This window comes from Bubalus bubalis, chromosome 2, assembly GCF_019923935.1.
Source record: "Bubalus bubalis isolate 160015118507 breed Murrah chromosome 2, NDDB_SH_1, whole genome shotgun sequence".
Classification (NCBI taxonomy): Eukaryota; Metazoa; Chordata; class Mammalia; order Artiodactyla; family Bovidae; genus Bubalus; species Bubalus bubalis.
The window spans coordinates 148399616-148413111 of NC_059158.1; the positions used below are offsets into that span (position 1 = coordinate 148399616).

At 41.7% G+C, this 13496-nt stretch overlaps 1 protein-coding gene across 7 annotated transcripts in view; it reads right to left on the reverse strand.

The window, feature by feature from the left end:
• Positions 1–13496, reverse strand: part of PLEKHM3 (pleckstrin homology domain containing M3) — a 226219-nt gene that overhangs the window by 123276 nt on the left and 89447 nt on the right. For all 7 annotated transcript variants that reach the window (XM_025278111.3, XM_025278113.3, XM_025278114.3 and 4 more), the window contains exon 5: positions 4034–4227. In XM_025278111.3, coding sequence (XP_025133896.3) covers positions 4034–4227 — 194 coding nt within the window. The remainder of the gene's footprint in view (positions 1–4033; positions 4228–13496) is intronic.

Sequence of the window (13496 nt, forward strand, 5' to 3'; positions counted from 1 at the left end):
ACCCCATGGATTGCAGCACACCAGCCTTCGCTCTTCTTCACTATCTCCCAGAGTTTGCTCAAATTCATGTCTACTGAGTCGGTCAGACATTTGTTACTATTTTGCAACTTTAAAACCTGGTGGGACCATCCCTGAAAGGCCAAACAAAACATGTCTACGGGCAACCCTGGTCCCGAGGTGACCATTTATGACTTCTGATTTATGCTTGGATCCCACCGTTCCTGTGTTCAGCGCGGCGTGCAGACCGGAGGCCCTTCCCAGCTCTTCCCGGGGTCTCTCCTGAACATGTCCTTAACGGCTGCTCATCCGGATGTATCCTGACAGTGCGAAGATTTTCCACAGAGTACTTCACGCACCTCCACATGTGGACACTGTAAATAATTCTTCTCGTGAAAAGTTAACTAGACCTTGAACTGATCCAGCAGGGTCGCCATCTGGGAGTCCTCAGAGGCCGTGAATTGTCAGCACTATAAACATTTTAGACTTCGTGGAAGACACTGACTTTTTCTAAACTAATCACCCCTGCCAGTCAAGATTTGCAGTTCGGGTTCAAGAACAAGGCGTTCGTTTAACAACAATAACAAAAACAGTGAGGATAAAAACCCGATGGTCATCGTAATGACAGGCCTAAAAGCCAACTGCGACTTCCCTAATAAGGCGATGACCAAAGTTGGCTCCCTGGCGGTCTAGCGCCCATACGATTAATCAGTCTGTTTCCAGGTTCCTCACGACAGCAATATTAACAGTTTGCTTTATTCTGTTTATACAGCACTGACAGGTCTTCAGCATGTTGGGCCTACTTGCTGGAGATTAATGGCAACTTTTATATGGAGGTAAAACCCAGGCAGGGAGAGAATGCCTTTTACGACTAGATAAGAACTGGATTCCCTTGCTCTATTTTGGTTCCCTTGTTGCTCATCAACTCCCCCCTCTTTTAGTTTCTATCAAGGATCTGTATGGTTAGTTGTGCCCAGCAGGTCCTTCTCACTGTCTAAACTCCCCCCCAACCCCACTCTAGAGGTGGTACCCCAGGTGAAACAAAGGAAACCTTCAGTATCCTGCTTTTGAACAAGCTTATTGTCGCTGAAGGTACTGGTGACTGATTTTGTTTTTAAAAAGTCAGATTCCGTATAAAAGTGAAAGACAGGTAAGAGATGGCTTCTGGTGACAGTCATTTTAGCATGAGGGGGGCAATCCCCTCTGTTAAATGGTTATTTTTATAGACACTGAAGAAGGCAGAATGAATAAGCATGGTCCAGCTGTAAGAAGTATGGACATCCCAGAAAACCTTAGATGTATTTCACTAAACAGTCATATTTTAAAATAAATCCAAAAAAGCTCTTAACTCCCCCCAAAACCACCCCCCTCCCAAAGCTATGAGTCCTGCTTGCTACTGGTGTACTTTTCTCTGTGCCAGGTTGGAGAGCTTGGTAACCTCAGAGATTATATAAATATACAGAAACTAAGACAACAACAAAAAAATTATAGCACCTCTTCTAGGGCTCTGTAGGAATCATCATCTTACTCTTTGCTCTTAGGAAGTCTTAGGGAGCCTCTTGCTCCACCCATTTTTATGCAACAAATGCACAGATAAGTATGCACCGCATACCCAGAAACCACAGGCCCTGTGCCAGACTAGCTCTCCAACCCACTTCCTCTTGCTCACCCCTCTCCAGACACAGTGAGTAGCAGGAGAAGGGGCCCGATTCCAGTTACAGAGCATCAGGGGTGGCTTTTAAGTGGACTCTTTTAACAAAGATTTTTAAAGCTAGAGACAAGAACAATCTAGGGTAAGAAGCAGTATTAATAATAATAGTATTTATTATTTACTGTGTACAGGCACTACTGTAAGCCCTTCAGTTGTAAAAACCCATTTAATTCCCACAACAGAATGTACTGAGGGGAGAATTAAATAATTATTTGTGTTTGTCAATACTGGGTTAGACTGGGGCAGATCTTTAATTCCATACTTGCACTTTAATAATTTGTCTGATGTGAAGGTTCAGTTGGAAAGGAAAGAAACCCAAGTGTGACAGACTAGTTAGAAGGATGCTGTAATGGTCCTGAGACTGAACCAGGGAAGTGCACTGGAAGTGAAAAGCAAAGGAAAGATTTGAGAGCTGTCCCAGAAACAGAACCAACCAAATCTTTTTTGTGCTGGTTTGGTCTGTTCATTTATTCAACAACAATTTCTAAAGGTTTCAGAAGGTTCAAACACTGTGCTAACTGACAGGGAAGTGAGAAAAAGAATAATCTGAAGATGACTGCTTCCTCCGAACTGGGCTACCAGCCATGGCTCAGTGGTCTAAAGTGACACTGTAACAGACATCCATTCATCACCCATCCCTCCTTACATCCATCCATTCAGTACTTACTAAACACGCACCGTCTCCCAGGCCCTACACTGAATGATGGTCATGAACAAGTCCAGGAAAGAGAAATGAAGGGGGGAAAAAAAGACTCCTATTTTCACTCTCACAGCCCCAGGACTGCCTTCTCTCTAGCACTTCCATTCCTTTCCTGGTGGTCTGGCCATAAGGCGTAGTAGTACATGGTGGTAAGCCACCAAATTGCTGGAACAGCATAGGTATGCTTAGTCATCCATATGGAGAGAGGATCTCCTATTTAATTTCTAAATGCATGCCCAGATTTGGCATATTTAACCAAAGCAAAACATTACAACATAAAGGTATTCAACAAGATTTCTGTGTGTAGATTTTAACATTATTCAAAAATAAAAGCACAAAGAAAAACCAGCTTTGAGCAAAGCCAAAAGGTACTAAGAATAATAGAACAAACATACTTTGAATGTCAAAAATCTTGTATCTAGCTTGGTTGGTAAATTTGTTGGAAACACATAATTTTATTGCCTTTCAGGCAAAGCCCCGATTTTTTAAAATTAAGATTTGCCTAGACTTTACAAGAGTAAATCTTGACTACTTTCTACTGTTTTCTGAAAAACAACCAGGTGAAAGAATGGCTACCACCATGAGGCATTTCGCTCTACCGCAGCTGCCTTTTCATTATTACTTTTATGAGAGCTTGTCTAGATATTACATATCCTTTACCATCTACATTTAGTTCTTTTCAAAACATCTTCTTCAGAGGCCTGGGGTTCTTCGGATATTAATTGGATTTCAAATAGCAAACGATCACTTTCCAAAGCTTCTTATTCACATACGCTTGCCTCCAAAAACCATGACTAATGTATGCCTTCAAGTTGCCATTAAAAAAAAAATTAAAAGATATGTTTAGGTACTTATGAACACCAACAACAATTTTTTCAAGTATAAGCTAGTTTGTGTATACCAAGGGTGAGAATTTAAATGCCAATAAAACCTAACTGTAAAAGAAGGAATTTGATGAGAGCAGGCACATTTTTTAACTTCAATTTTATGTTAAGGTTCTGAGCTTGGTATGGACTTGTGTGTTCCATAAACTTGGACATAACCAACCTATGGAAAAGCAGCCTATGCCAACGATAACATGAAAAGGCAGAATCCTGAGCCTTTTTATGGTGGGTTGTTTTTCTTTTTTTAATGTATTTTAATTTTAGCTCTACAGCCTGTATCATTTACCAAGTCTGTTTCTGTCTATAAAATAAGATTTGAATAACCACTTACTAATTTCTCATTGAAAAAAAATATTTTTGAGCTATGAAATATTTCAAACATGCTTATTTTCACTGACGATAATAGGAACTGAAATTGGAGAAACTATAAGATGCTACAATCAATGAAGACATTTCCATGAATATTATCTCAAGTTAACCTATAGGTAAAGAGAGGTCTTCACCGTCGTGGGAACTCGATGCATGGGTTAAAAGCCTTCAGTTCCGCTGAGATATTATTTTCATTGTGCTTGGCTCAACCAGACAGAGGCCCTCAGAGGAAAAAGTCAGAGATGAGCCCTGAGGGAGAACCACAGAATTCCAGCTACTTCACGTTGTAAAGGCCCTCGGAGATCATCTAACCACCCTCCTGGGGCGGGAAAGAAAAACAAACCGGAGCTGTCTGACATTTATGACTCTTACCTGCGGCGCAGATCCTCGGCCACCGCCGCCCGGCAGCTGAACAAATAGGCTCGCAGTGACTTCAGCCGCTGCCGCAGCCGCACCACGGTGGCCAGCGGCTCAGCGTGTCCGTACAGCATGGGGTTCTGCTGCTGGATGTCGATCAGGGGCTCCTCGTACACGTACTCCAGGAACTCTTTGGCCTGCTTAGACACCTACGAGAGAAACTTCCTCCATCAGCACTGGCGCATCACCCGGCTCTCCACACCTCCTCCAGCTAGGAACCATAGCTTAAATCCCCAAATGACATCATTTTCTGAACACAGCCAAATGAAAAAGCCCATAGTGTAACTAAGTATAAAACGTGGCTTTTCTTTCTCTCTCCCAAGAAACTCAATTGGTAAAAGCAACCTGAGCATTGAAAGGAATTACAACATATATTAACTCTGTTTTTTGATTGTGTGATTCCCTGGAGAATCCCATGATCAGAGGAGCCTCGTGGGCTACAGTCCATGGGGTGGCAAGGAGTTGGACACAACTGAGTGACTAACACTTTCACACATATGATAAAATGACACAGAACTATACAGACTCAGTATACCAATGTCAATTTCCTGTTGTTTTTAAAAAATGTATTACAGTTATTTAAGCTACACCCAGTGGGCAAAGTGGGTGAAAGATACATAGGACCCCTCTGTGTTACATTATCTATACAACTTCCTGTGAATCTACAATTATTTCAAAATAAAAAGTTTAAAAAATAATTCATTAAGACTCTTTTAACAGCAATGCTGGTTTTAAAAACTAAAGCTATGTGCATATATATGTACATATATTCTATAGTATTTTTATACAGAGGTTACTTTAAAAAGATAGGTAAACCATGTACATCGAAAGGAATGAAAGACTATCTCCCAAAAAGGGGGAAAAAAGGATATTATATACAGAACAATGTGCGTAGAAAACAAGCTCAAACGTACACTTTAGTGAGCAGAAAAGAGTTGCTTTTATTAGTAAAGGTCTAGACTTGGGCTGGGGGCTTCCCAGGTGGCACTAGTGGTAAGGAATTCACCTGCCAATGCAGGAGACACAGGAGATTGGTGGCTCAATCCCTGGGTTGGGAAGATCCCCTGGAGGAGGGCATGGCAACCCACTTCAGTATTCTTGCCTGGAGAATCCCACGGACAGAGGAGCCTGGTGGGCTACAGTCCATGGGATCGCAGAGCCGGAAACGACTGAAGCGACTTAGCACACGCTCATGGACTTGGGCTGACTCTAGCCAATAGATGCAGCAAACTCTATTACCACTTCTGTCAGTAAACACCAAGAGTTTAAGAGTATAAAAGCTGATTTTAAAGTGTCATTTGGCAGTAGAGATAAACAGAAAAAACCAAAATACACCTGAGCTACAGCTTAACTAATGCATGACCTGTGGGTGGTTTGGGGGAATCTTTACATACCAATTCACTGATACGAGGACATGGACCTTTCCACAAAGTTTCCACTGGAACCCCTCTAGTACTGGGAGTAAGACTGGAATTCAGCATAAACAGAACAAACAACTTTGCTCATTAACAAAACTGAAAATCCACTGTTCCCACTCTAGAAGAGTACTGATGAATAATAAACAGGGTATGCTCCCTAACCTCCTGGGATTCGCTGTTGAGTATGCTGCTGCTAAGTCACTTCAGTCGTGTCTGACTCTGTGCGACCCCATAGACGGCAGCCCACCAGGCTCCCCCGTCCCTGGGATTCTCCAGGCAAGAACACTGGAGTGGCTTGCCATTTCCTTTTCCAATGCATGAAAGTGAAAAGTGAAAGTGAAGTTGCTTAGTCGTGTCCGACTCTTCGTGGCCCCATGGACTGCAGGATACCAGACTCCTTCATCCGTGGGATTTTCCAGGCAAGAGTACTAGACTGGGGTGCCATGGCCTTCTCCAGCTGTTGAGTATAATAGACCAATAATTAAAACAAAAATATACATGTAGCACATAGCCAGTCATCCACCACAAAGGAACATGGATGAGGTCCACTGGGAGCTTGAAGGAGGGAGACATCAACCATGCTGGCAGAAGGGAGCTAGGAGCCAGGGCAGGCCTGGCAAAGCAGGTGACACCGGCTCAAGGTCTAGAAAGATAAACAGAAATGCACTAGGTGGGTAAGGACGGGACAACAAGCAGAAACAACCATGAACTCGATCAATCTGTACATGTGCTAAGAAAGTGAAAGTTGCTCAGTTGTGTCTGACACTTTGCAACCCCATGGACTTTACAGTCCACGGAATTCTCCAGGCCAGAATACTGGAGTGGGTAGCCTTTCCCTTCTCCAAGGAATTTTCCCAGCCCAGGGATCAAACCCAGGTCTCCTGCATTGCAGGTGGATTCTTTACCAGCTGAGCCACCAGGGAAGCTCAAGAATTCTGGAGTGGGTAGCCTATCCCTTCTCCAGCAGATCTTCCTGACCCAGGAATCAAACTAGGGTCTCCTGCATTGCAGGCGAATTCTTTACCAGCTGAGTTACTAGGGAAGCCCAGTAACTAAATGTATGGTTATTATATGTTGATTAAAACACGTGTTTATGAAATTCACTATTACCATGTTCTTTATTATAAAGTTAATACGTAATTATAGAGGTGCAAAAGAAAAGCATCAATGCTTTTTTCTAATAAAAGTCATTTTCATCATAGAAGCAATTAATTTTTGAGATGCCTGTTCTGTTGTGTGGTCCTCTGGGAACCTGCAGTTAAAGAGTAGAGAAGATAACAGTCTCTGCAGATGGTGCTCACAGAGCGGCACCGAGAATCAGCCAAAACCTTGGACTATGTAATCAGACTGGAAAGAGCAGCTCATGGGGCTAAATAATGCCTCATTTTGAGGTCTAGAGACACAGGTACATCCATGGCAGACACCAGAGCAGGTGTCTGGCCACTCAGTGGAGACCACAGTGGGCAGGATCCTGCCCTCACATAGCTCACCGTTCAGCAGGGAAAGACAGAACCGGGTTCAAATGTTTTGTTTATAATGGTTAAATATTTGCTATATTTAAAAATTTTAAATGAGGAAAAAACGGATGGTGTTTTGGAAAATGAAGTACAATCCACTTGAAACTGTTGCTGAAGAATGATGTATTGTACAATTCAATTAGTCTTTCTGGCTCTATTGAGCAGTGTTTATACTGAGCCAGGGCCCTGCTGAATTAGGTTAACAATGCTACCTTTTAGTAGGTGAACAGAAGGACAAAGGGCACTGGCCAGTCTCCCAGGCCTTAAAAGGCTTCTCTCTTCAGGTGGTACTTAAGCCCGAGTGGGGAAAAAAAAAAAGAGCCTTCTACAGAGACAGTAAAAGCAGTGAGACAAATGGGATGGCAGCTACTGACATCTGCATTCATACACTGAAATCCCTAGAAACAAAAACAGAGCTAGTCTCAAGAAAGTCTAAGGCCCTGTTTCCCGAAGTTACTAGCTAGTGTGGAGAATACAGAGCATACTATGACCCCGGCAGCCTCAGTATGTGAACAAATAAAGCCCTGCCATGCTGAGCTGTTTTTGGCTGCAAAGCACATGCTCATTTTTTGAGAACCAACCACTTGCATCGGTGAGGGAATTTGGGAGAGGACTCAAAATTCCATATGAAATGCTATTTTTGCAAAATAGGAAATCAGTGGGGATATAGTGATCGAAATTCGAAACCATCCTCTATTCTGGTATGAGCACTCTACTTTCAAACTCAACTGTAATTACAAAGCTTTTCTAAAAATACATAGTTACTTATGGAAGGAAGCCAATGATATTCTTAAGTGACGAAGTTTATGTGAGAGAAAGTTTCTTTCTCATTAATAGAACCATTTCATGAGCTATAAGGGAACACTAAATATATTCTACTTAAGAGCCAAGAGCTACTGTCCTACTTCTTGCCTACCAAATTACGAAAAACATCAAAAACCCGAGTGCTGTTTCTGATACGAAAACTCACCTCAGAGGTACAAAAGGATAAGCCCAGTATTCCTTACTTAAAAAAAAAATGAATGGCTTAGGCTGGCATTCTTTTCCATGATCCTACTCCACTTAGATCAGAAGCAATTTTTACAGGGTTGACAGTTCATTTTTCCAACCTATTGGCCTGTTAGTATCTTACTAAACAATATTTATTAATGATATTAGTATTATTAATATTAACTAGTTAATATTAGTATTATTAATACACCAGTTTCTTTCCATAGATATTTTAACTTTAGAATAGTTTAAGCTGTAAGAACTTCATTCTGCAACTGTGGTTTTGTTGCAGTTTGTGAACTGGTTCTCTCTTCACCTGGAAAATCCCATGGATAGAGGAGACCTGGTGGGCTACAGTACATGGGGTCACAAAAAGCTGGACATGGCTGAGCGACTAACACTTTTTCTCTTCACAGACCTGCAGTCAACATGGTTCGAGAGAGGTGAGGAGGAGGAGGGCCAGGCAGAAGCAGGTCTCCTCCCCATCTCATACTCAGGAGGAGTTGGAGAAAATAGCACAGTTCAGGCTATAATTATCCATAAACCAGTAATGACAAATCTGCTAGATACACATATGTATTTATAAATAAGCATATTTGTCATTTGCTTTTAACAAGCTAACCATCATTGGTATAGATTTTAATATAATACATCTTCTGTTATGCTGGTGACAGGTACCTCTGAAAATAAAAATTCTCAAATGTCATTCAGGTTTCTGTAATTCTGAGAGGTTCTGAAATGGTGTCCTGGTATGTTCCCCCACAAAAACAGTCCTGGGTAATAATGTGATGGGGCAAAAGCAATGTGGTGACCAATGATAGCAATTTGGAGAGGAGGAGAATGATGTGGTGGTGGTGAGGACTTTAGTTTTTGTTAAAGGAGGAAAATGGATCAGAGTAAAATGGATGAGAACATAATCTTAGAATAACAATAACAGGTACAGATAAAATAGACTTGAGTGCCAAAGAATTGAAGTTTTCAAACTGTGGTGCTGGAGAAGACTCTTGAGAGACCCTTGGAGAGCAAGGAGATCAAACCAGTCCATCTTAAAGGAAATCAACCCCGAATATTCATTGGAAGGACTGATGCTGAAGCTCCAATACTTTGGCCACCTGATCCGAATACCTGACTCATTAGAAAAGACCCTGATGCTGGGAAAGACTGAAGGCAGGAGGAGAAGCGGATGATAGAGGACAATATGGTTGGATGGCATCACTGACTCAATGGAGATGAGTTTGAGCAAACTCTGGAAGATGGTGAGGGACAGGGAAGCCTGGCATGCTGCAGTCCATGGGGTCTCAAAGAGTTGGACACGACTGAGCAACTGAACAACAACAGATAATCTAGTTCAGTTTTTTCTTAACCTGTGTCCCAAGGAATACCAGTCATATAGAAAAGATCCCTCTGAGGTCTGACAAAAAATATGTCACATGCCACATTCTTCTCTTGATGATTCGAAGTGCAGCGTGTTAGCATATTAAAACTCTGGGACATGGAGCACTAGAGAAAACCTGCTGAACCCAGCCACTTTCCAACCAATCTGGCTACAGACAGGGCAGCTGGTTAATGTCATGCAGACTGTAGTGAGGGGTAGGGGGTGGTGAGAAATGACTCAGCCACGGTTCCCCTCATCATCTGGAGGAAGGGACCTCTTTCTCTACCATTACCTGCACTTAATAGAAAATTGAGTCCAGAGAACTTACATGACTTCTCTGTGGTCAGCTCATGGTAGATCTCGAGCCAAAACTCAGATGTGGGGATACACTGCTCTGTGCTTGTTAGCATTGTTTACATTCACAGTTCTTTTTTAAATAACTCCACCAACTGTCTGTTCATCACTCTTTAAAAGAGGAGATCCCAGTTCCTGTTCTGTTCCTCTCTCCTCTCCAGTCACATAGAAAGCAAGTGGGCTACCAATGGAGAAGAACCCATAATTTAAGGAGGCAGTACACTGGTGTGTGGGTTTCCATGTGTCTTTAACTCTAAAACAAAACTAAAGTCCAATGACACTTCATTTATCTAGAAGTCACTTATTTGTACATTTGTTTACTGTCTTTTATCACCTGAAATTCATGATGCGGAACACATGTCCTAACGCCTAGAATGGTGAGCACAGTAAGTGTTCAGTAAACATTTGTTCAACAGATGAATGAGTACTTTACAGGGCTCTGGCCGTGACTCTGAACCACACACTTCTATCAGTTTGATTCTTTGTTTCTAAGTTCACAACATATTTAGAACTAATAACGTAGGAAAGGGGAAGGACAGCTAGAGGCAGCTCAGTGACAGCAGAGGTGACAGCTGACATCCTGGTACTAAGGGAAGGAAGGACCTGCAAGGAGATATTAAAGTACAGCATACAACCCGACGCAAAGCAATGTGGCAACATCTATCAAACTCACAGGTGTACATACTGTGTCTAGGAAGTTACCTACAGAGAGTCCCATTCATGAATCAAAGAACTTACATTCGAAATAATGTATAAAGTTATTCACAGAATCACTGTCATATTAGAAAGACTGAGAAAACTTTAATGCTGATCAACAAGTTGGAAAGTTGATGTGTTAAATTCATGATGGAACATGGAATGGCTATTTTTAAAAAGCCCAAGGAAGAGTTTTATGATCTAAATGGAATGTTTTCTAAGAGCAGCATGTACACTATATTGCCTATTGCCATTTTTGTGTAAAACACATATATGTAAAATATCTCTGGAAGGAGTGATTTGGTTGCCTGTGGTAAGAACAGGGTGGGTGTGAGGAAGAGAAGTGAAGGAGACTATCCATGTGTATATGTCCTTTGTACTTTTGAACCTCGAAATGTGGAAGTATATTATGTTCAGAAAAAGAAGAATAAAAGTATAGTAGTACAAGGTAATTTCCTTACAGAAAGAAGTCTCCCATACCATGCTAAACCACACTGAAGTTATTGGTTACAAGATTTAGAACACTCATATTTATAATGATAATTCTGAGGTATTAAAAAAAGGTTAATTTCTAGTAAATTTTCTGAAATAGAATCTACAGAGCTATGTGACAGTTAAAATTTATAAACTAATAAAAATAATGTAATCACATTACTAAAAATTTGGAGACTAAAGAGTAGGAGAAGGCTTCCCTAATAGTTCAGTTGGTAAAGAATCCGCCTGCAATGTCAGAGACCTGGGTTCAATCCGTGGGTTGGGAAGATCCCCTGGAGAAGGGAAAAGCTACCCACTCTAGTATTCTGGCCTGGAGAATTCCATAACTGTATAGTCCATGGGGTTGCAAAGAGTCGGACATGACTGAGCAACTTTCACAGAACAGAAAAGATTAGGGGAGGAAAAAATCCACCTATAATCACAGTAAAATAACCACTGATTGCTTTGGTATAAGGTTTCCTTCTAGCATTTTCCCCCATCTCCATTATGAAAAATCATGGCAAAGTTTTAAGAAGATCAATTCCAACCATAACACTTCTTGGTCTTATTAAAATAGGCGCTGTGGACTAGTGGAGGAGGAATCAAGAGATCTTAAGTTTAATTACAATTTGTTCTCAAAATCTCCCAGTGACTCTGAACAAGTGGCTTTTCCCATCAGCGAACTATTCTCCAGCTCTGCAAGGCCAGCAGAGCTTGCCTTGAATGCCTCTCAAGATGAAGAGATAGGAAATGGTTTGTGTAACATGGAAAACCCCTAGCTAAATGGAATGTGCATGTTCAGGCTAGGAAACAAAAATATTTTTTAAAAGCACAATTTGGGAAGAGTTCAGGCAAAGTTTGATTTCCTTACTACCTCTTTGCCATGCTTGATATTTTTGAAAGGGGGGAGGGTAAGAGGAAACACCATTGTCCAAAAACAATTTCATCAGAAAAATTGCTGTAGAATTGGAGGATAGAATTTAGCTGCTAGGTAATCCTGGAGCTCAATTCAATCTGCAGGATGTACACTGGAAAACAGATGAAATCCTGCTTTAAAAATAATTAGGATTATTATTACTCTGCAGGGCAGACAAGGAAGCGCTTAAGATGACAGATTTCATTCCTCTCTGCAAAACCATTTGTTCACTCTTTCAAATGGATATTCAAGCCAGTCACGTACTTGCAATTAGGGGGAGCAGGCAGCTCTAACAGAACGATGTCTGGTCTTGGAAACTGATAGGTTTGAACTGATCCTCACAATTAGGAACATTAAGTTAAATCCCAGCATTTGAGCAAAGACAGACAGACACTGGACTAAATGGAACACAGTTACTTAATGTCAGTGAGAGATGATCCAGATAAAATCGACCAGCTCTGTTCTTGATTTAAACATCTTCCCTTGTCTGCTGAGAGCCTAGGAGGGAATGGTCTCACAAAAGACACTTTCCTCTTGGATGAAGTGTGGTACCTAATAACCTTATTACTTACCTGTCCTCTCAAAATCAAACCTTGTCAGTTGAAGGACCACCACCACAAAAATATCTGCTTTACAGTAAAATTATAATAAGCCTGAGCAATGGCTGGATTGATGATTTCAGGGGGCTTCAGCCTTCACTGCAAACAGACCTGGACCTTCTCCACTGCATGGGTTCTTAAACCACGCCTGAGTTTTTCACTTTCCTCATTCAGTGTCACCTTTACTGCTTTAGTTCCATTGATGAGCACATATTCTGAGGGCAGGTGCCACCAGCCTAAGCCCTCAATGATCACGGGGTTGGGGCTGCCTCACTCACTCACTCTCTACACACATCTCAGCTGTCAAAGCTCTGCTCCAAGGAGATTAAACTGTTCAAACCGAAAACTCAACTAGCGTTCTTGCCCTAGAAATAAATGTTTATCTATTACACACATGGCCAATATATTTATAGCCTGTATTCAGAGTGTCAAGTACAAGATGCAGAGGAGAGAATGACAACTCTGTGTGACAGAGGGGAAGGGAAGAATCAGGAGAGGAAAGAACGTTTAAGCTGGGTTTAGGATTTGAATGAGGGCAAGAGGGAGACAAGAGGTGTGAAACAGCCCGGCAGGACTGGGTGATGGGAAGGCGTACGCTCTTAAGAGATTCAGGGGTGGGGGGCAGTGGATGGAAGGGCTAGAAAGGCTGGGACTAGAGATCATAAATGTCTTTATGTCAGGTAAAGAGATTTAGAGTTATCTTATATTCAATCATTGTAAAAGCTGGCATTAATTGAGCACTTATTTACATTCTAGACAGCACTAGATGTTTTCTGTGAATTATTCATTTAAGCAAATAGTAACCTTAAGAAGTAGGGACTATCCCTACTATTGTGTATGTGCTTAGTCACTCAGTCGTGTCCAGTTCTTTGCCACCCCATGGACTGTAGCCCGCCAGGCTCCTCTATCCATGGGGATTCTCCAGACAGGAATACTGGAGTGGGTTGACATGCCCTCCTCCAGGGGATCTCCTTGACCCAAGTATGGATCAAATTCAGATCTCTCACACTGCAGGCTAATTCTTTTTTTTTTTTTTTTTTACATTGCAGGCTAATTCTTTACCATCTGAGCCACCAGGG